Genomic DNA, 21,918 nt, shown 5'->3' on the forward strand with positions numbered 1-21,918 from the left:
ATAGGTTTTAACATGTGACACGTGATTTAGAAAACAAACACCACAATCTAAATCCAGACGGGCTGATTACTCACGTCTTCTCCAGGCTCTCCAGGTTCACCACCTACTCCCTAGTATGACAACAGATAACATGTTGTCACCTTGTTGTGATGTTAACATGAGGTATATGTGTTGTTCTGCAGCGTGATGGTAACTCACTCTTTCTCCTTTGATGCCAGCAGCACCTTTGTCTCCCCTGGTACCCTGACAGACAGCAGGTATCATAAAGTTTTAATGAAAAAGCACATTTTCACGCCGACAGTGAGCGTTCACTGCTAATGGTTGGTCAGACTTACCTTTTCTCCAGACAGACCTCTCTCTCCAGGTGTGCCTGGCAGTGTTTGACCCGGAAGACCCTGCATCAATCACAGGGAGACAGTGATGTCAGGTGCTGCCAGCTGCTCTGTTCTGCTTCATCATATAATTCTTTAGTCTTTCATTTCCAGCTTGAGCTGTGTTTTGTATGTTTGTTTTCTATGCGTCTGTATGGTGCAGTTAGCTGATTTCTGCCTTTTTCATATGAAGTTTTATGTGTTTCCATGTATTTACTGTTTTCTTATTCTATTTTTTCATCTAGTGCACATTGGACCAACGTGAATAGAACATTATCATTAGTAGTAGTACTGACTGAACGGGGCAGCTGTGGCTCGGAGGCAGAGTGGGTCGTCCACTAATCAGAAGATGAGCGGTTCAATCCCCTCCCCTCGAAGTATCCTTGGGTAAGAACCCCAAATTGCTCCATCGGCGTGTGAATGTAAATGACGTACGTACTGTAAAGCGCTTTTAGCGTTCAGAAGACTAGAAAGGCGCTATATATATATATATATATATATATATATATATATATATAAGTGCAGTCCATTTCCCATTTACTACATTAAGCATCTGCATTCAATACCTGTATTTGACAGGCATTGCTACAGCTAAAATGGAAAAAAAAAAGATGAATACGTTGGTGCCAGTAACAGTGACTCACCTTCTCTCCTTTGGGCCCAGGAGGTCCAGCCACAGCCTGTAAGTGTGCAGAAAAATTGAGAAAATAACAGTAATTACCTATGCTGCACAGTATATGTTCTTGTTCATGGAACAACCATTAGGCTTTCAAGCTATATTAGATCAAGAGCCTTAATGTCTTCCACAAGGACAGCCAACAAATGCACAACTTCTACGGCTTAACCACTGCACTACACCAGACTGAAAGTCTGACATCTAAACTTTTGTTTTACAAAAATGTGTTTTTTTGTGCCCTGTCTTCTCAGATTCCAGAAAAGTTGTTTGATTCGAGACTGAGTGAATGAAGCAAAGTGGAATCCTGACTTCTTGGACTCAACTGAAACACAAAAATATGCTTGCAGCGGTCTTTTACAAAGCTTTATATATGTCTTTTATCAAAGTCCATTTCAGGTGTGGAGTTGAAAAATGCAACGTCACTTCATCTTTGTTTCCGTGTGTGTGTGTATGTGTGTGTGAACAAATGGTGAGGCAGTTGAGCAGATGGACAAGTGTTGCCTGGTTATTTATCAAGCGAGTGAACTCACTGACAGTGTCACCGTAGCTCTGTCCAAGGTGCTGAACCTGAGTCTGTCAGCGGTGAGGGAGCTCTTCGAGACACTCATCACAATTCATGTCAACATCCCAAACAGCGGGAATGGCAAGGAATACAGAGTGCGTAACAATCGAATTCCATCTTTGTGTCTTTTTGTCTAGACACATTTCACCAGCAGAGATAAACAACAACCCTGGCAACGAGAATCTCCCGGCAATGATGAGTTTAAAAAAGAAAAGAGGACAGGGTGTCTAGTGGCGTACCGGTTGAGACACATACCATATGCTGTGAGACCTTTATGCCGGGGACCTTTGGTAAATGTCATACCTCTCTCTGATAAAAGTTACAATATGATATGAACTCAGGACAAATATCCCTTGAGACACAATATGTGCACCCTTCCATAATGAAAAAACACCCATAGAGGCAGCATGCAAAAGGATATAAAGAAATTTTACAAGCAAACATTGCCGAGAAAAAAATGAGTTGGAGCACCAAACGCTAGTGGAAAGAATGAAGATGTGTGACAATTAAATTGTTGTATGGTTGGATAAACATGTGCCTTACATGCATAACATGAACACCTCGGCTTTTATACATACTGCCAAACAGATGTTCCATCTCTGAAACACCTGTTCCACATCTGTGCAACGACTTATCGACTTGCTATCAAAATGCTTAGAAAACAGTGCAGTTTTGAGTTAACAGCTAGTAAATGTGTGTGTTACTGCATGTCACTGTCAAATCTGGCAGCTAACCTGCTGCTTTGCATTACAAAAGGCTCCGCTCCGGGCTAAAAAGTTTGATCACTCCTGGCTCAAACGAGGGCGGAATCTGTCGCAGCAGAAAATTTAGAGCGGAGTCATTTTTTAAGATAAGGTCAGGCGCATGCACAGGTTATTAAAAGCTTGAATAAAAGTTTATATGTTAAATTAGTCTAATTGGTGTTGGTATCTGCAGTGTAGAGGTATGAGATGGTTTTGACTGAAATTTATGAATGTATCTGACCTCTGTCATTTTCAGTCTCACTAAGCTGAAATTTGGCTTAATTGAGATTCTCATTGGCAGAGCTGGCACAGACTTTGTGAAGCCGAGCCAATCCTTATTAACAGATGCCTGCAGTCACTCAAATACTGGCAGGCAACAATATTTCAGTGTCAGTGCTAAGGTTGTATCCATTTGAAAGCCAAGTAGAACTGGCAAATCATGGCTGAGCAGAGGTGGACTTTACCTTTAGTCCAGGTTATCTATCTATCTATCTATCTATCTATCTATCTATCTATCTATCTATCTATCTATCTATCTATCTATCTATCTATCTATCTATCTATCTATCTGCCTGTAACCATAACGATACAAAGTTTCCTTTGAACCTAAAATATTGATGCTTGGATATGGTGAAGAGTAATATTTAATTCAAGCAATAATTCAAGGAAACTCATCGTGTGGATGTCTTCACCTTAACGTGGGAGAAGCTACGCATCCAGTTTACTCTGCTTTGCCACTTCCTAACAGATGTTTAACGTGCATGATCGTGCATGATTAGACAATGAGGTCTTGGACTGGTGAGACTGTAACGCGCGTTGCTTTGTTCTGCTTTTGGTAAAATCTTGAACTAGCACAATATGTTTGTGTTCACCAGGCTCTTTTTCTTGTCATTTTTAAAGGTTAAATGCAAAATGAGATTCGAGCCAGGGATGTAGTTTACATCTTACCTACTACAAGATATTTAAGAACAAATACAAGGCAACCCAGACCAGCTGGTGCTACTTGCTGACTGACAGTGCTTTAATAGAACTCTCAAAGCAATTATCCATGCAAGGATTTAGCTGAAATTCACATTGATGTTTGGTTATTTTTAGAGTGGGAGGCACTACAGTCCTCCACAGGGTTTTCCCCCCATTTCGATACAATCCTGCAAAAAAAAAAAACCCTCAAGGGCTGTACTGCACCAGATAATATAAACCTGTGAGGGTAGAGTGAACACAAGGAAAGAGTAACTAAATATTTTTCAAACATGTGAAAACTCATTTCACTGGGTGTGCAAGTGCCAGAGAATTTGCTCTTTGAATGTCAATCAATAACAGAGAAATCCCACTGAGACAGCTTGCATGGGAAGATGCAGTCCTTGTGTTACCGCCTAATCCCAGCTCAAAACACTTACCAAATGGCAAGGGATGTTTATGAAAGTACACAGCTCACTAACAGACATGACCTTATTTGATTTAACCCCAGAATTTTGTGAAAGTTTGGAGAAACGCGTCTCCCCTGTTCCTGGTTAGCGTGAACATCGAGAGGAATAAACAGATAGCAGAGGCAGCTGTCAGCACAGAAACAAGAGCAGTTTCCAAATTCATTGAGCATTCAATGACCACCGCAAACCTCTGCTTTGCCCGTTGTATTGACTCCATCCGCAGGCTACTAATGGATCCCCTCCTCCACAGATAGAACATGTCCGTCTGTCTATATGTCTGACTATATTCTGTTACTTTCTGTTTGCGAGCAGCTCACACTGCTGCAGCCTTTTCAGAGATACCAGAGTACAAATATCAGACTTTATAGACAGCGAGCAGCAGCATATAAGTAACTAACAGTGCGACTCCGGACCAACTATAAAAAAATGAATAGCAGGGAAATGTTTCTGGAGGCAGCTCCAGCTCCTGGGTGGACAAACAGAAGCCCAACCACTGCCCCTGCAAGATGCCTCAAACTAGGACCACCTATTGTTGTACATCAAATGAAAACTGCAGTAGGAGGCTAATAATAGCACTACAAAATTTATTTTTTTCATTGCTCTAGGCAGCAAATCACTCTGTTGCTGGGATCACATCCAATAAAAGCAACCACAAAACCAATTTCATTGACTGTCTACAGCTACAACATGTTCTCACCTTCCCTGGAGGACCGCTGTCTCCCTGCTCCCCCTTTAAGCCGGCCTGGCCTGGAGGTCCAGCAATGCCCTGAGGGACAAATTATTGCACGATGACCTGATAAAAACAGCACAGCGCACGCTACACACTACATACACAGTCAACTACATGAACACAAACAGATGCACACACACACACACACACCTGCTTTCCTGGTAATCCATGTATTCCTTCTTTGCCAGGTACCCCATCTCTTCCAGGGACTCCTGGTTTACCAGCTTCACCCTGGGGAGCAGCACAAACTTCAGTGTATGTAACATGTATTTGTGTGCAGTCACAAATAAAAATGTGTTGGGTTTTTTTTACGTCTCCAAACATCACTTCACCATTTTCCAGTTTGTTTGCTTCTCGTTATAATTATTGTTTTAATATATTTCTTCTGTGACATTGAGATATTATCACACAGTTTCCAACAAAAATAATATGATAACGGTAACTGTAACTGGTAAAAATTCAGCATGGTATACATGCCATGCTGAGCGGTTTGCTTGTTTTTTAACTGAAGGAACAACAAGTCACATGTTCCCGAATTATGAACACAAAACGCAGCTGAAGCCGCCATTTGTCAACAAAAAACTCACTGCACATGTTTTTGGCATTTTTATTTAATTACTTTCCCATTTTCAGTTCTAACAGAAAGGCCTCAGGATCAAAACATTTCTTCAATTTTACACTTCCTCACTGTGCGGTGCAGCAACAGTACCAGCCAGATCAAAATTGCACACTCACCACCTGCCCTGAAAGTCCTGGGGGGCCCTGTGGACCCTGCGGGGGATAAATAAATACAGTGGTATGTGATACACGAACGCAAGATTTTCAATGAATTTCATGAAACATAAAAGCAGTTTTTTCCCCCTGAAGAGACGCTGTGATTTATTGGAACACTTACTACAGCTCCCGGAGGGCCTGGTGGTCCCGGCAGACCTGTGCTCCCTTGAGCACCAGGAGGCCCCTGAAGAGAGGAGAAATAAAGTCACACACTGCAGATCTGTTATACAACTTCACAGTCTAGATTGTGATGTGTAATGTGACTGTGTACTCGGGCAATTTGATGTCTTTTCTAAAATACCACTGGAGTTGTTTTACCTGGACGCCAACACCCGCCTCTCCTTGGTTACCCTGTGAAAAACAAACTTTTTTACAACTATGGCCTGCAAGAAAGAAGGAAAAAGAGTTTCTGCACACTGTGATGAACTCACCTTCACGCCTGGTGGACCTGGAAGCCCGTTGGGACCCATGGGGCCCTAATAAATACACATATCAGCGACATGTAAACGGCTGTTGTTAATAACGGTCTGTGTATGCGTATACGTGCTTTGTCATGTGTGTGACACTTACAGTTGGTCCCCTCATGCCAGGCTCTCCTGGGTTTCCCTAGAAGAAAAATACAAGTCATATACAGTACATGATATATTTACTAAAACAGCACACAGCCAACATTTTAAAGAAATATTTTGACATTTTGGAAAAGATTATTTGCGTTCTTGCTGTGAGTTAGGTAATAAGACTGATGCTACTCTTGTGTTAGTCATTAAATGACTTCTTGGAGTCTCCTCTAACAACCTCACGGTGACGACAAAACTCCAGGAAGTCACTGCACACAGCTAACAAACGCATGACACATATTTATGCATAAATATGTTTCTAAAAATTAAGCACATAAAAAAAATTGACTTTTTATGTGCTAATATTGGACAACATGGATTTAACACAAATAATGCACAGACATATCACTGAGATACATGAGTGTCTCTGCAGGAGACAACATCTGTGAGTCGTGACAACAGGTAGGACAACACAGACACAAGAGGATCAACAATGTCAACAAAGAGACACATGCTAAGCTCTGAGAGAAGTAAGCACACGACAGACAGCAGGCACAGCTGCATGCATGATAAGCAGACTAAAGCGAACTGACAACACAGTACATTTTGGAGAACACTCAATTTAGTAACACCCTCACTTTTGTATGTTGGATTCTGGTAAGATTCGGCTCAGGATGTCTGATTTCCTTTCAGTTTTTCAATTTGCCTGGAAGTTACATGACCTGTGTGCATCCTGAGGATAGGTTATTCTAGTCTACTGTTATTAAATGCAGATACATCTTTCGAAGCTACTTGATGTAACCTAAAGCCCACTGGTATCTCTACAGCTTTGGTCCACTCCCACATCTCCCTCTTGTATCTGATACCACAGGGACCAATAATCCCAGCCCGCCCTCCTCCAGAGCACAAGCATGCCAGCCTGCAGCAGAGAACCTACCGGTCTGCCTAGAACTCCTGGGAACCCAGGCAAGCCCTAGAGAGGATGAAAGACAGAGGAAGGTGGATGACAGGAGGGTGGGGGGGATAGGTGGGTGGAGAACAGTGTTGGAAAAGGGGAAACAAACAACACAGAAAAGGAAATGGACAGAGATAAGGCACATATGAGAGACAGAAAGAGAGAGAGGGAGAGGAAGTTGGAGAGTGAGGAGTTAGCTGCACAGCTGTAAAAGGTTACTGTCTAAAGGATCTATGAAGCCTCGGCCCAAGAGGGGGAAAAGAGAGCTCCATCAGCTTAGTGCTTGCAGCCGGCCCAGTGGTTTTCTCTCAAGCTCAAGCCTAAGAAAAGGCCCATTTGCTGGTTACTCACTGGTTGGCCTCGAGGACCAGCAGGCCCTGTTGGGCCCTGCTCCGGCATGGTGGGAAGGAAAACAAAAAGTGTGAAGAAGTGCTTAATATCTCTCCTTTCTTAACATTCACTCCTGCACCCAGATAACAAGCTGGCACGAGGTATACAGTTCATAATCTGACCAACAGTGTGTTTGGGAGTTTAGTGAATGAAGAGACATGAAACCTTAATGTGTCTCTGATGTGAACTGGAATGCTGCTATATTTACACACGATGCTGTAAAGTTATGAAGACAAATACAAAAGAACAAATAAGCAAGAATTTTATGAATACATTACTAACTATAAATTATTAACTATATTTTGTTACTCTCATAAGAAAAAATACACACTTACCAAGTCTTTGAAGCAAGAAATATGAACAAAAAGTGTCTCTGAACCAAGAAAGTCATTACTATATCATGCTCTTTGTGAAAATTTCAAAAATCTAAAAACACAATATTGTCAGTTTCAACTTCACTGTCATCTTCAGAGGTATAACTCAGCTCTCACATCCTGTATTTATCCAGTATCTTACCGGTTTCCCATCCTGACCAGGTTTTCCTGATTCTCCTGGTATTCCCTGAGATGACAAACCACAGATCGCTTCTTATGAAACATGTCATAGTTTTTCATTGTGCCTTGAATGTAGGATTGTAGGACTAAGTGTAGGTAGGTTCAAAGTCGGATTTTGTGATTATTACAACATTCTTATCTAGATTACACCTGAGAGTCGACTCACCTGCTGGCCATCACGTCCTCTTTCACCAGATTCTCCTCTGTCTCCTTTGTCACCACGAGCTCCAGCAAAACCCTGTGAGGTACATCAAAAGTAGGTCATTTACATATAGAAACGTATCACAGTGCGTGACATATTATGTATGAATCTTACCCGCTCTCCTTTAAGTCCTATTGGTCCGGCAGCACCAGGTTCTCCCTTTTGTCCTGCAACTCCTGGAGCGCCTCGGGCCCCAGGCATACCGGTCAATACTGACTCAGCAGATGCTCCCTACAGTACATACACACATTAATGTGCGTGAACTCCATTGTATGTGTCTCTACAAAATGTGGTTTCACTGCATTAGAGATGAGGAGGAGTTTACCTTTTGACCTGCTGGGCCGGGGGGTCCTGTTAGTCCGAGTTTACCCTAAAAAACAGACACATCAAACATAAATTTCTTCTCACTGGCTTTGATTCTGAGGACCAAAGTAAACAATGTAACATAAGCACTTACAGACTCTCCTTTGTCACCTTTCTCTCCACTCGCCCCCTGAAACACAAAGAAACGTGATATTAGCAGAATCATGTTGAGAAAAATGAAAATTTGTTTACCCAACTCTCCCCTTCACCTGTGCTGGGTATAGTTACTTTGGAAAGTAGCTAATTAGGTTACAACGCTATTTACGTTACAGCATCACCTATGAATAAAAGTAATGCGTTAGAGTACTCAGGCGGCACCACGCACATGCTGCAAGTTAACTGACACAGACACACAGCCTGTTTTAAATGCACCGAGACGTCCTGACAATGAATAACGTCAGTCATCCAACCAAACTAACTGTAACAGGAAAGACAGTCAGCAATACGCCACATAGCGTTTTATTAATTAATTATTTTTTGATCAGTCAGAACATATGATCAAAATTCAAGAGTTTCCTAATCTTGTTTGGTACTCATATATACCTACCCAGTCCAGGTAGCCTATATATGAACACCAAACAAGATTTTTTAACCCGAATGCAGTTATGAAAGTGCATTTAAGTACGCTTAAGTAAACACAATCTGAGGTAGACAGGTAGCAGATTCAGATCCTTTTTTTAAAAAATAACGAAGTTACTGATTGCTTAATGCACGAAACTAACGCGGTACGTTACACGTTACAAGAAAAAAGTAATTAGAGTACTCTAACGCGTTACTTTGTAACGCATTACCGACAGCACTGCCCTTCACCTTATCTCCAGGTCTTCCAGCCTCCCCGAGTTCTCCAGCTCGCCCAGGAACTCCCGGTATTCCCGGCTTGCCTGGCTCTCCAGCAGGTCCTGGGGGTCCCTCAGGTCCCCGCTCACTAATGGCTCTACCTGGAGGCCCAGTTGCTCCTGCGGGTCCTCGCTCCCCTTGATCTCCTTTGACGCCTCTCTCTCCTGGAAAACCACGACCACCCTGGTGCACAACAGGAAGTGGAAAGAGATAAAAATATATATAATTTTTGAGCATGACGTGATAAACATTTAAATGTAGTGTACCCTTCGGACTTGTTCTGTTCTCACTGGGGGCTGTTCACAGGTGTTTCCAAGATGCCTTTAGTCATACTTACATCTAAACCAGATTGTCCTCTTTGTCCAGGTTCACCCCTGTCTCCTTTTGCACCTTTCTCTGGCTTCTGCACTGTGTGAGTCAGTACTGTGTCCTTTATGGCCACAACAGCCTTCAGATCAGACACCTGTGTGGAAGGCAAAAAAGGGGAATGGTTGGCAAGAGCTTCACAACTCTCAGCCAGTGGTCCCTGTCTGTGAAATGCGTTTGATCTAAAGTGAGGACTAGAAATATAGTGTCCAAAAATATCCAAGGTTACCTAATGGTAATTTTAAAAAGTGATACATACAAAAACTCTGAACTGCGAGAGTTTGTCATCTGCAAAGAATACTAAATGAGGCTAGTAAACTATGAATGCACTATGTTTATTCTAAGAAGTGATAAGTCATTACTACATGACCTCAGCCGCTGCATACTGCTGTGGTTTTAAACTACTGCCCGTCCTATTTTCACCATGCCCATAAACCAGGAGCAAATTTTTATTTGACCGTGGCGACTCGGTTAATCCACTTTTACTGGATTGAAGACATTTTATTTTCACACTATTTGAGCTGTTTGACGCAGCTGAACATGAGTTATAAATACATCCGGGAGCTGTAAATGGAATGATGACATCTGCGAGAACAAATGGACAATAACACTTTACCGGTTCTCTGATTTTTTTTCCATTAGCAAGACAGTTAAAGTATTTATCCCTAATAGATACATAATAAATGCTCTGACTGTGTTTATGTAAATCTAGAGTTTGCCAAACTATATGTTTATCTATATATAGTACTGATGAGAAGAGTACCAATCAAAATGCTGTGCAGTGTGTGCAGTGTGTGTGTGTGTCTACTGCATTTAAATTTAACATAATTACATAAAATACTGAAAACTAGAAACACAAAAGATTTAGAGAATCATTCAATCATAACACACATACCTGAATGCCTAAGCCGGACAGAGCCTTCTGTACATCCTGGTAATAAAAATAGAAAAGACGTTATTCCACAAGGATGAACAATATTGACAATAACTGTTTCCAGAAGTCACAGTTGAGTCATCGCAGGTTATGTGCTGAAGTCTTACCACTGCTGTTCCAGGTTTGCCCGGTGCCCCGTCCTCTCCTGGGTCTCCCTGCCAATAAAAATATATCAAGTGTCAACACAAAACACATGAAACTTCAACTCGTGTCACATTTTCAATATAACAAGGATGGAAGTTTAACTTACAGCTTCGCCTTTGAGGCCGGCTGGCCCTCTGTCTCCCTGGAACAAAGAAAGTTAGAAGGTCAAAAAGCAGACTAAGTGGTTAGTAATCTAAAGCAAACCGAGATCAATAAAGACCATCATGACTTACTCTAGCCCCCGCAGCTCCTGGGATCCCAGGTACGCCCTGAAGGACAGAGCAAGGGCAATGATAAAAACATCAACAGATAAAAGTGTGGGAGGGCTGCAGTAGCATACAGAGACAGATGTAGATAAAGCACATGTCTTTGCTGCTGCACGTGGGAGAGCAATGCTGCTGAGGGATAAAATGACCAGACCAGAGCTAGATACTGTGTTTAAATACAGTTTTTTTCTATGGTGGCATGCAAAACCAAAACATATTAACATGTAGGGGGATTGTTTTGTGTGTAAAATGAGTTTATTCCTACTGTATATTATTCCTAGCACACAACACTGCAGGAAAAGCAGTATTGCTTGTGTTAGACTGTAATCCGCATTTAAAGAATGTAATTAACAGCAAGTCATGCACACTCACAGGGGTTCCTGGAGGCCCCTGCGGACCTGGGATTGGTGCCGCTTCAACTCCTTTAACATACACAACCTGAGAAACAGGGATAGGGATTTGACTGGTAAAAATGGAAAACTCAGTCACGTTTGAAATCGTTTTAAATGTGTCTACATCATTCAGACCTGCCCAGGAGGACCAATGTTGCCAGGTATTCCAGGAGACCCCGCAGGCCCAGAGGGTCCTACAGGTCCAGCAAGCCCCCGGTCTCCTTTCAGCCCATCACGGCCCTGGAAAACAGATGCGATTAAACAGCTGAGACTCTTTCTACACGGGTTACTTCCTCCTGCACTATAGTAGAGGCTGAACTATCAAATCAAAGCAGGTGGCTGCTGCCACCCCTCCACTGATGTTTGAGAGATAATTAATAAGAATTTGCACATGAAAACAGCACTCTGACATTTGGCGCCTCTCTGGATTCCTCTCAGAAGTGGCTTCCCCTTAAAGGCTAAGCTTGATCATTAGAAGCCAGTAAATGTATATAGCCGCTTCTGAGAAGCCTATTGATTCGGCAGTGAGTGAGAGTGTGATGGTAATGTCAATGTCAGAGCAAACTACAGTTGATAAATACACACTTGAGGAGGGGAGTAATGAGGAGAAAAGAAAGGAAGAAAACCCGTGTAATACAATAAAGTCAAGGAAGGCAGGATCAATACAGGAAGGAGCGGGTGAAATAGGGCAGGTCGAGTGAGGCAGGATAGAGTGAAGAAACAAACTGACAACAAAAGACAAAGAGATAATAAAATAAAGGAGATCTGCCAAACTGACATCTCTTCCAGCTGCTCCTGGCTCTCCTTTGTCCCCCTGCAGATTGAAGACAGCAGAGTCAAGTTCATGAAGAAATACAGACACAATGAAAACATTACTCACAAACGATTTTATAATATCTTTATAAAAATGCACTGGTCCGACCAATCTAAATTAACGTTGGATTTCATTTTGAGTTAGTTTTGTTTATTTTGTGCTTTTACATGTTGTGTGTCCTGTATGCTTCAAAATAATAATTAGATGTTGAGCAAATATAGATATATGGCAGCAGTCATATCAGAAAATTTGACAGCAACATTTTGTTTTCGGGCAGCTTAAGCTACTTTTATTGAAAAGGATCCTGTAACCCTGGTAACTAAACCTCATCCTGTCAGCGCCGGATCGTCACATAAACTAAAAAAAATAGCCACAAACCTTTCTCCCATCTTCACCTGGAACACCATCCTCGCCCTGTAAGTCAAAATAAAATGTATTAGAACAAAGGTCTGATGGCCGGTCTGCTGCAGGAGCACTCAGATAATTCAGTACCATTATGCCAAGACAGCCATTACTGTACTGCTTTTGATCAGTAAACATAATTCACAGGGAAGAGCACAATCAAGGCTTTTACTAATTAGAGAACCATATAGAGACATACTGAGAGAGAGAAACAGCACTACTACTGTAACAGGATTCATATTCTGACTGAACAGAATCAACATCAAAATATGTCAGTCGACTCACTAACAATGTGCAACCTGTCATATGTCACAGAGAGAGGGCATTAATTATAGTGCTGAATTATACCAGCTGAGAAAAAATAAGAAAGTTACCATTTTTCCAGGAGCCCCAGGTTTGCCATCTTCACCTGCTTTACCCTGAAATATGACAGCAAGGGTGAAGAAGCATAACGGAGTACATATGATTGAAAAACAGACTGTGAAAGCAATGAATGGAGCAGACTGCCGGAGAAATATGTATATACAGAAATGCATGTATGACTAGTATATAAAAAAGGTTTGTGTGTGGATGTGTGTGTACTCACAGGTGTCCCTGCTGTGCCTGGAGGCCCAACAGGTCCTGCGGGGCCCTGTTCTCCTCTAATTCCTGGTAAACCCTGGTAAATGAAGCCAACACGCATCACTGTGCATGATTTAATCTCACTTTTATTCAGTGCCTGATAAGAACTTATTGAGATTTGGTCAGATTTTATGGGGAGCTTAGAACACTGTTTGAAGTGTATAATTTAATGCTGTAACACTGCTAACACACTGATTTGTACATCTAAGAAATTTAGATGTACACAGGACATGAAATGGGAACTGCATTTTGTTTTGGTTGCAATACAGTAGCAGTTATTGAGCTGTCACGTCTCTGCCGCTCAATATGGGATTGAGAGTCTTGAACTAAATCGTGTTGAACAGTTGTGTACATTCAGAGTCATTGTTATAGTCAATATTACACAATAATCTCCTGTAAAACTGGACTCGGAGCGTCTTGCAGTGAGCTTATGCAACAGGAGCAAGGACTGAATTAACACCTCCACAGTGCCCTCTACAGTACGTACAGGTAAAGTGCAAGTCAGGGTTTAATATGTGTTTAATACAGAATTTAAATAATATGGTCAAAATGAAATAAATAAATAAATAGAAACAAATCTATTACTAATCTCACTACTACAGTGAGCATAAAACAAGCATATCAGCATTCATTTCTAAAATGATTGATAAATGAAAGAACAATGGTATTTTTCTAATAAAAATCAAAGGGCCATAAAAGAAAAAAAGGAACCTTACATCTCTCCCATGATCGCCCTGTTTCCCAGGATCACCCTGTAAACACAAAGAAAAAACACAGTCACCACCCAGTGCTGCTGTACATACAATGTGTGTTTTATAGTAAAGATGATATAAACTGAAGTACCCTCTGACCAGGTGGTCCAGGAGCACCTGGTTTACCATCCAGTCCAGGACGTCCGTCTAACCCCGATGCTCCCCTTTCTCCCTGATCACACAGAGGTTTATGGTTAGAAAACTACTTTCACTTTTGGCCAAGAAGCTTCCTGCCAGGCCCTCTGCATTTCATCCCACTGAAAATCTGCTGCACATGAAACAGAATCCAGAGGAATGAAGTATATGGGTCAGCTCAGTAGGTGAACATTGATTTCAAACCTTCTCTCCAGGTGCTCCTCTCTCTCCTGAGTCACCCTGGAAATATATAATATCAAATGCATTAGATGTGAACGTGATGTAAATGAGGAAATGTGCAAATGATTCGTATATTTTCAAAAATCCAGTTATGAGAAATGAAGTAAGAGAAGCAGTCAGAAAAAGTAAACTCACTCTTGTGCCTGCGGGCCCTCGTTGTCCCTCAGGACCCTTTAGACACAGCAGGGAAAGTCACAGACGATCATCAGTCATGCATACTAAGTCAACTGGGAAAGAGGTCAGCATGCATACAGATGCACATACAGTGGCTTATCAGATGCTACAAGAATGAGACAAACTCACTCGTAGGCCTGCGGCTCCAGGAGTCCCTGCTTCGCCTTTCTGGCCTTTGCTACCATGCTCTCCTGGGTCACCATCGTCACCCTGGGGATCGCAGTGACATTGTTTTAGCTGCTAATTTCTTTTACACAATTCACTTTCAGCTAATTATGACATGGTGGTCATGGGTTTTACCATCCCATCTCTGCAGTGACCACAATAGACACAATAAATAAATGGATTTTAGAGAAAACTCCTCACAGGGTCATTACATACCTTCTCTCCTCGCTCTCCTTTTAGCTGACCCTGGATGTCAGCCTGTTGAAGAGAACAAAGATTGAAAATTGCATTTAGTCTCAGAAGAGGGTTGCAGGAAGTTTGCAGAATACAATGATAAGTAGATGCTTGAGACTGTAGTGTTCCATTTTAGTTACAGTTCATTTTGTTTTAAACATATGGACACACTCACTACTTTTCCCGCTGGTCCTGGAGGCCCTTGGGGTCCCTTGAAGATGAAAGAGAAATATGTGAATCCACTAGCGGTGTATACAAAGTTATAAAAGCACTTTGTTCAAATAAAACCAACAACAGACCACTTCTCCTTTTTCTCCTCTCGCTCCCAAAGGTCCAGGGCTGCCCTATGGTCAAACACAGATCAATAAAGATGCTGAAAAAAGATGTTTCATCTCTCAAGAAAATCAGTCGAATAGCACAAGAGCATATTGAAAAACTATGTGTCTCTATGTTGATGTATAAACGTGTCTCACATTTCGTCCATGCTCTCCTGGGTCGCCCATGTCTCCTTTCTCTCCTGGCCGTCCTGGTTGACCGTTCAGTCCCTGAGGGGGATCAATAAAAAAGTTCCATTTACTGAACTTTCCACTGAACGTTGAAAGAACAAAAACTGTGTGAAAGACACTTGTCCTACCCTCAGTCCTCTTTCTCCTGGCTTCCCCGGAAGTCCAGACTCCCCCTGATAAAAAATAAGTTTTAACGCGAAAAAGACATCTGCAGTGACACACTGATCTTTAGAAATAAACACACACTTCTTATGATGTAAGTGGATGTTAAGATGTTAGCAAGAATAAGAGGAAGAGATCATACTTACAGGTACACCGTCATCGCCCTTCTCTCCTCTCTCTCCCTGTATAACACAAGTATAAATAATTAATTCATTTTAACTGGGAGGAAACATTCATGGCATTACATTTCAAAATCAACAACATCGAGAGAGTGGACAGAACAGAGAACATACACCAAGAAAAAAGGGTTTACCTCTAAAATGGCATCATTAGAAAGTCATGCATGTTGAAAGGAACAGAAGAAAACTTAACAATAACAATTAAACAGTTTGATTATGTTTTTACAACAGTATAATGAAGTGTATCTTTTTTCAAGAAGGGCTTGGTTGTAGATCTTAGAAAATCAGTGACAACTAAATCCAGGTAACACTGAAGAAGTCCCAGAGGACTCACAACCTCTATAGACTTATGTTAAAGTGTAACATTAAATGTGCAGTAAAGGTTTTGCAGTAGAAGTTTAGTAAAAGAGCTGAAAAATACGGTTCATATCATGAGCATAGTTATCATTCATCTGGACAACAACAACATGATAAGATCACAAGAGCTGCAACCAACAATCTCTATTGTTTGATCTGCTGATTTAAAAAGTGTTTTTAAATGATCAAAAAGCCAAAGATGTTCAGTTTACAGAGCTCCACTTAGTTCATCTATCACCGTACTGCATGTAGATAATGCTAACAACAAGATACTGCAGCAGGTGTGGAGAGATTGGTAATGTTGAGGTATTGTATGAGTGAATAGCGTTTTTCACGGTTAAGACTTGGATGAAGTCGGGTCCCATATACCACTGACCTGTTTCCCAGCAGGACCCAGCTTGCCTGGGATTCCTGGTCGCCCATTCTCACCCCTCTCTCCTGGTTCACCTGGCTCTCCCTAAAGATCAGTTACACGACCAGTTTAACAATAAAATACTGATAAATTAACAGAAAAGCACCTGTATTAAAACAAAGCAGGCCTCTCACCTTGGCACCCGGCTTTCCGCTGATACCCGCAAGTCCCTAAGGGAAGAGCACATGTTTTATGTATTTTCTGCGCAGTTTTAGGGCACGATTTACACTGACAGGTGGCACAAGGGAATGTTTCATGAATAATGGATGCTATTGTCGGAAATATCACAGCAGCTGTAAACGTTATGATTCTGCCATTTGTTGTTCTGATGAGGACGTGTTACAATGACTCCAGTGTGAGCTTACTCTCTCTCCCGGCTCTCCTTTAGGTCCAACAACGCCTGACCCTCCGGACGCTGGCGACCCCTGACAAAATGACAAGGAAAGGAAATAACGTTTAGATAGAAACTGGAAATGTACCTCACACAGAAACAATTCAATATTTTCTTGCTCACTTTCTCTCCTCTCTGTCCAGCTTCTCCTTTTTCTCCCCTTGACCCCTCAGCACCAGTCAGGCCTCTTTCTCCCTGTGCAAAGGAACAGAAAGATTTAAGGAACGTGTATGAGTGAGCTCTGTTAAAATACTACAAGAACAGAATTTGATAGTTTACCTGTTCCCCTTTCTTCCCTGGAAGACCTGGGATCTGCATGAATAATACAGTAAAGACTTGTCATCACAGACAAAGACCGTCATGGGCATTGAGTGCATATCCAAAATGAAAGGTAAATTATTATATGTCATGATTTTTTTTTTCTTATCTGATAACTCACACTTCTGCCGGGCTCCCCCCGTGCACCTTCGTTTCCCTGGGAACAGACGGGTTCACTTGTTCTATCATCTTTGCTTGGAAATTCATTACATCGCATTATGAAACACTATGTGATGGAACCACGTTCCTATTGACCTGCTGCCTTTCATATGATTGCACCTAATTGAATCAGTCTCACCTTTTCTCCCGCTGGTCCACTGGGCCCTGGTAAACCCTGATGACAAATGCAGAGACTCATTCATGAGACTTGCTATGAATTTAAAACAGTCACACCGCGCAGCAAAACACGAGACAAAAGGACACACTGAGTGTCATTAGCCAATACTGTATGACAGTCTGTCACTCACTCTCAGACCCGATGTTCCTGCGAGGCCTGGCTTCCCTGGGTCCCCCTGAGAAACGACATTATTCAGATAACAAAATCACACTGAAGGGAAAGGACTTTAAATTAAAAGTTAATACTGCTGAACTCACTCGCTCTCCAGTTTCACCAGCTGGTCCTCTCTCCCCCTGCAAAGGGACACATGTCCAGATTCACTGAATGGTTTCTTGGTAAAGTTTGCCCAGTATCCCCTTTGTGTATGTAATCGACGTGATCTCAGAATGATGTAACTTAGTGTAAGTGCATCTTACACTAAAGGACTGCTGCATTCTTATACTGATCTTGGTGAATATACTGTACATTATGTAACTTTTAAAACGGTTTGTTGCTAGTGACTGTTGAACTTCTGAATTTACACGGGCTCATCTAAAAAATAATAATCAATGTATGGAAAGGGATTTCCACATCATTTTTTCTGATGCAAAGAGGCTTTATTTATTTATTTATTATCATTATTATTACCACCATCTTTTACGTGAGCTTGATGAGACACACATCTGGCTCCACGAGACTGTCAATATCATTCCATTTAGATTTTTTAAAAATGTGCATGTGCTCTTCCTTGTGGTAAAACTTATGTCGAAACCTGTACCCGAGAATATGGACCGCTGTCGTTCAGACTATTAGAAACCCACAATTAGACCACAAAGACTCTCACACACACAAGCAGACAGAGACATGCACATACTTGACTGATCATATCATATTACTCACCCTGTCTCCCTGTGATCCAGCCTCACCTTGCTGTCCTCGGTCACCCTGACAGAAAGTGACAGTGACAGAGGTCACATATATTTAATTTATCTTATAAAAAGTGATTTGCCTTACCTTTACCTTACCTTGCTACCAATTTCTCCTGGAGGCCCACGGGGACCCTGAAAGACACGAGCAAAATGTTTGAACATAGACAAACATAAATAAATCAAGGAGGTTATGTTTTAGTCCCGTTTGTTTATGCATTTGACTGTTAAAAGAAGAGACACAGGAGATTTTAGTGATAGAAAGTTGGGCCATGGGCCAAGAAAGAACTGAATAGTTTTAACTGTGGAGAGCGCCATCATGTGGCCATTTAAAGACATTTTTGGGGTTGTTATGCTCTATTAGAGTCAAACCCGGGCCTCTGCTGTAGGGGCTCAACCTTAGTACAGATGGCACATATTGTATTGGGTGAGTTTATGATATACATTGTGCCATTTTATCCAATATTTAACAAATGTGATGCAAATCACTTTAATTCTTTAACTCATTGTGCAACCGCAGCCATATTTTAATGGTATATGCATAAAACAACTTTGTAAGATCTTGCCAAGTTTGATGGCATTATACTTATTGGTGACCACAACATAAATACTTTTAATATAAAAATCCTCTTTGTACAAGTTTCAGAAGTCCTTGGATTGATAGTCTTTTAGTGTATGATGAAGATCTGGATCCAGAACCAGGAAGATTTTGAAATTGTGATCGGTGTGAAGAGAATTGTGCCGGCATAGCAGAGGCATGTGCGATCAGTGTTTTCTAGTATTCACTGTATTCATATCATTCATCATCGTGACATCAGCCATCTAAAACTGCTGTGTGTTCAACCTACCCTGTCCCCAGGCTCTCCTTGCCTGCCTTGAGCTCCAGGCAGCCCCTCACCACTGTCACCCTAAAAAAACAAACAATTTTTCTCTGAGATAAACATCTCACATGTTCAACCACTCGTACACCGAATCAGTCTGTGGCTACCTTGTCTCCTTTGGCACCCTGTGGTCCTGCTAGCCCTCTAGGGCCCAGAGCTCCTGAAGGTCCTGCAGTACCCTGACGATAAAAATTCAATTAGTAAATGCAAAATACACTCCAACATGTGCACAGGGTTTATCTGCAAACTAAACATGTCAGCAACACTGGCAGTGATTGACAGCACTTACTGGGGAGCCCTTCTCGCCCTTCACAGCCACCCCACTGCCGACTCCTGGAGGTCCCTGTCAGCAAAGAGAGATAAGGGCTAAGAATCATTATGCTCGCATGCTCCTCGGGACATTTCTACAGTGAGAGGACAAGCTGGTGATGGTGTGACTCACCCTCTCTCCTGTGCTGCCCTTGTCTCCCTGCAGAAAGAAAGAAAAATAAATAAATAAATAAATAAATAAAAAGAGAGAGAGAGAGAGGGTGCTGATCATTGTTATTTCTTCATGATGATCCAAATCATCTATATTCAGGTCACAGGTTTCTTCATGATGATCCAAATCATCTATATTCAGGTCACAGGTTGATACACTAACAACCCATCTCTCTGTTGCTCCATGTATTATCTCAGCATTTAGGCAACTGAAGGAAAAAAAGAAAGAAGACACAGTACCTGGAAGAACACTAAATTATTGTTATAATATAATATTTAATTTTCTTCTTCTACTTCTATTTCTTTCACTGAAGAGCTGAAAAATGTTGTAACGCTCGTTTGATCAGAATGAGAATCAATCATTTTAAACAGCGTGGTTTAAAAATGCACTAGAAATACCATCATTATCTGACTCAACTTTCAAATACCAAAATCGATTTTTGGATTCACTGAAAAAAAAAAAATCTGAAAGCAGGCCTCCTCACATTTACGAACGAAAAAAATGAAACTAAATAGTTAAGACCTCAAATAAAAACAATGTCTTACCAATACATAAGTGGCTCAATGCTACCACCATGTGCATGAATCTGGGGATGACAGTTTTGTCTTAGAGCAGCGGTGAAGCCATTATTTATTACAGTCTCTAAACTGTAGTCTGATGACTAGTTACTGTTTCAATAAAATTACTTTTAATTTATCAATTTCAACAGAACCAGAATTGTTTTCTATGTATTTGAGTAAAATGTTTTCTTGCAAATGTCAGTAAGAAGTTCAGCAAAACAGCAAAAATATTTAAGCTCCCAAGCCAGTTTAAATGATTTTAGCATAACAGCAAGCAAAGTGTTTCACTAATTTTATTTACATTAAATATTACAGCACACTCATGTTTGCTGTCACTCCAAATATCAAAATGATGACAGAAGCAACAGATCTTATATTGTTAAGTCTGGTGTTTTAAGGACAGAAAGATGTTTAAAGACAGCTTGTATTTTGTTTGTGAGTTTTGATTTGTCACTTGCACTTGGTGAAGATGTGAATCATCATGTGCTGTCTGTTCTAATGAAAATCTTGCCCAGTGCATCTTACTTTCCAAATTAAAAAGTGACATTGAGAGAAGCAGCAGGAGAGTAGGCACACCTTGATGGAGAGTCCTGGTGTTCCTGGTATACCTGGGCGACCATCCTGACCTGGTGTCCCTGGAACTCCAAGGCTACCTTTGGCCCCATCGCTGCCTGGACGACCTGGAGTACCCTTAGTACACAACACAAACGCTGGTTAATATATAAAAATGACTTGGTACATCCAAAGCACCTAGACACCTAGACAGTGTTCTGTTTTCCAGTTTGTTTCTTACCGGTATTCCTGGGATGCCTGGCTCCCCTTTCCTCCCAGGTAGACCACCTCCAGATACAGTTGAGCCCGGTTCACCCTGAGGCATCAGCAAAGCAAAGTGAAAACACGTACAATGTTTTCTGTCTCTTTCAAACTGGAACAAAGGAATTATAAACACTTGTGAGGAGGGTTAAGAATAAGGTCAGAAATGATCACTCAGCTCACCCTTTCACCTCTTTCGCCCTTTTGCCCTTGTGGCCCTGTCACACCAGGTCCACCCTAGAACAACAGAAAACGACTTTTGTTCATATGTCCACTAAGAAACTCTGCAGTGCAGGAGATTGAGAGTTACTCACTTGGTCTCCTCTGACACCAGGTAGGCCCTGTGAACCCTGCAGACAGAAAAACATCATTTCATGACCTCTATATCCTCTATAATACGACAACATGACCACGTTCCAACAGGTCAATGAAATCTGGTCCCTGTACTCACCGGGACCCCGGCGCTTCCAGGGGAACCAGGTCGTCCTGGCAACCCTGGATTTCCATCAATGCCAGGAAAACCCTGAACAGAAAACAAACCACATGTTACAATAGTCCTAATGAGGCACATTTGTATCATTTTGGTATGGTCTTAGATGAACTCACTCTTTCCCCCTTTTCTCCTTTCACGCCCCCTGAAGGGTCAATGGGGATAGTTTGGCCCGGTGGACCTGGGCGTCCTTCAGGTCCTCTAGGCCCTTCCCTCCCAGGCAAACCATCACGACCCTACATCATACACAAACACACCATATTACTGTGAACAATCAATTCATCATTTTGAAAAATCAATACATCAGTGTATAGAGGAATCGTCAACATCAGTGTTAATGGATGAC

General features: G+C 41.6%; 1 protein-coding gene across 2 annotated transcripts in view; it reads right to left on the minus strand.

The window, feature by feature from the left end:
* The window catches only part of col7a1 (collagen, type VII, alpha 1), a 40,722-nt gene continuing 18,804 nt past the window's right edge, over window positions 1-21,918 (minus strand). The window contains exons 31-91 of one of the 2 annotated variants that reach the window (XM_027279699.1): window positions 21,689-21,808; window positions 21,534-21,605; window positions 21,397-21,432; window positions 21,266-21,319; window positions 21,063-21,137; window positions 20,846-20,959; window positions 19,671-19,697; window positions 19,518-19,571; window positions 19,336-19,407; window positions 19,196-19,255; window positions 18,447-18,482; window positions 18,322-18,366; window positions 17,700-17,735; window positions 17,573-17,617; window positions 17,404-17,439; window positions 17,227-17,262; window positions 17,067-17,099; window positions 16,911-16,982; window positions 16,762-16,821; window positions 16,531-16,566; window positions 16,361-16,441; window positions 15,595-15,630; window positions 15,415-15,459; window positions 15,254-15,325; window positions 15,080-15,124; window positions 14,956-14,991; window positions 14,763-14,804; window positions 14,511-14,591; window positions 14,343-14,378; window positions 14,172-14,207; window positions 13,924-14,004; window positions 13,797-13,832; window positions 13,046-13,117; window positions 12,834-12,878; window positions 12,436-12,471; window positions 12,022-12,057; window positions 11,379-11,483; window positions 11,224-11,289; window positions 10,819-10,854; window positions 10,692-10,727; window positions 10,549-10,596; window positions 10,403-10,438; window positions 9,479-9,604; window positions 9,115-9,324; window positions 8,399-8,434; window positions 8,267-8,311; window positions 8,056-8,172; window positions 7,906-7,977; window positions 7,702-7,746; window positions 6,778-6,813; window positions 5,854-5,889; window positions 5,715-5,759; window positions 5,602-5,634; window positions 5,405-5,467; window positions 5,245-5,280; window positions 4,660-4,740; window positions 4,477-4,545; window positions 1,016-1,051; window positions 336-395; window positions 199-243; window positions 1-110 (exon numbers count right to left, since the gene is read on the minus strand). In XM_027279699.1, the coding sequence (XP_027135500.1) occupies window positions 48-110; window positions 199-243; window positions 336-395; window positions 1,016-1,051; window positions 4,477-4,545; window positions 4,660-4,740; window positions 5,245-5,280; window positions 5,405-5,467; window positions 5,602-5,634; window positions 5,715-5,759; window positions 5,854-5,889; window positions 6,778-6,813; window positions 7,702-7,746; window positions 7,906-7,977; window positions 8,056-8,172; window positions 8,267-8,311; window positions 8,399-8,434; window positions 9,115-9,324; window positions 9,479-9,604; window positions 10,403-10,438; window positions 10,549-10,596; window positions 10,692-10,727; window positions 10,819-10,854; window positions 11,224-11,289; window positions 11,379-11,483; window positions 12,022-12,057; window positions 12,436-12,471; window positions 12,834-12,878; window positions 13,046-13,117; window positions 13,797-13,832; window positions 13,924-14,004; window positions 14,172-14,207; window positions 14,343-14,378; window positions 14,511-14,591; window positions 14,763-14,804; window positions 14,956-14,991; window positions 15,080-15,124; window positions 15,254-15,325; window positions 15,415-15,459; window positions 15,595-15,630; window positions 16,361-16,441; window positions 16,531-16,566; window positions 16,762-16,821; window positions 16,911-16,982; window positions 17,067-17,099; window positions 17,227-17,262; window positions 17,404-17,439; window positions 17,573-17,617; window positions 17,700-17,735; window positions 18,322-18,366; window positions 18,447-18,482; window positions 19,196-19,255; window positions 19,336-19,407; window positions 19,518-19,571; window positions 19,671-19,697; window positions 20,846-20,959; window positions 21,063-21,137; window positions 21,266-21,319; window positions 21,397-21,432; window positions 21,534-21,605; window positions 21,689-21,808 (3,516 nt within the window). In that variant the 3' untranslated portion in view covers window positions 1-47. Of the gene's footprint in view, window positions 111-198; window positions 244-335; window positions 396-1,015; window positions 1,052-4,476; window positions 4,546-4,659; window positions 4,741-5,244; window positions 5,281-5,404; window positions 5,468-5,601; window positions 5,635-5,714; window positions 5,760-5,853; window positions 5,890-6,777; window positions 6,814-7,146; window positions 7,183-7,701; window positions 7,747-7,905; window positions 7,978-8,055; window positions 8,173-8,266; window positions 8,312-8,398; window positions 8,435-9,114; window positions 9,325-9,478; window positions 9,605-10,402; window positions 10,439-10,548; window positions 10,597-10,691; window positions 10,728-10,818; window positions 10,855-11,223; window positions 11,290-11,378; window positions 11,484-12,021; window positions 12,058-12,435; window positions 12,472-12,833; window positions 12,879-13,045; window positions 13,118-13,796; window positions 13,833-13,923; window positions 14,005-14,171; window positions 14,208-14,342; window positions 14,379-14,510; window positions 14,592-14,762; window positions 14,805-14,955; window positions 14,992-15,079; window positions 15,125-15,253; window positions 15,326-15,414; window positions 15,460-15,594; window positions 15,631-16,360; window positions 16,442-16,530; window positions 16,567-16,761; window positions 16,822-16,910; window positions 16,983-17,066; window positions 17,100-17,226; window positions 17,263-17,403; window positions 17,440-17,572; window positions 17,618-17,699; window positions 17,736-18,321; window positions 18,367-18,446; window positions 18,483-19,195; window positions 19,256-19,335; window positions 19,408-19,517; window positions 19,572-19,670; window positions 19,698-20,845; window positions 20,960-21,062; window positions 21,138-21,265; window positions 21,320-21,396; window positions 21,433-21,533; window positions 21,606-21,688; window positions 21,809-21,918 lie in introns of both variants that reach the window. The other variant, XM_027279700.1, reaches the window with a different exon arrangement.

This window comes from Larimichthys crocea, chromosome VI (assembly GCF_000972845.2).
Source record: "Larimichthys crocea isolate SSNF chromosome VI, L_crocea_2.0, whole genome shotgun sequence".
Taxonomy (NCBI): Eukaryota; Metazoa; Chordata; class Actinopteri; family Sciaenidae; genus Larimichthys; species Larimichthys crocea.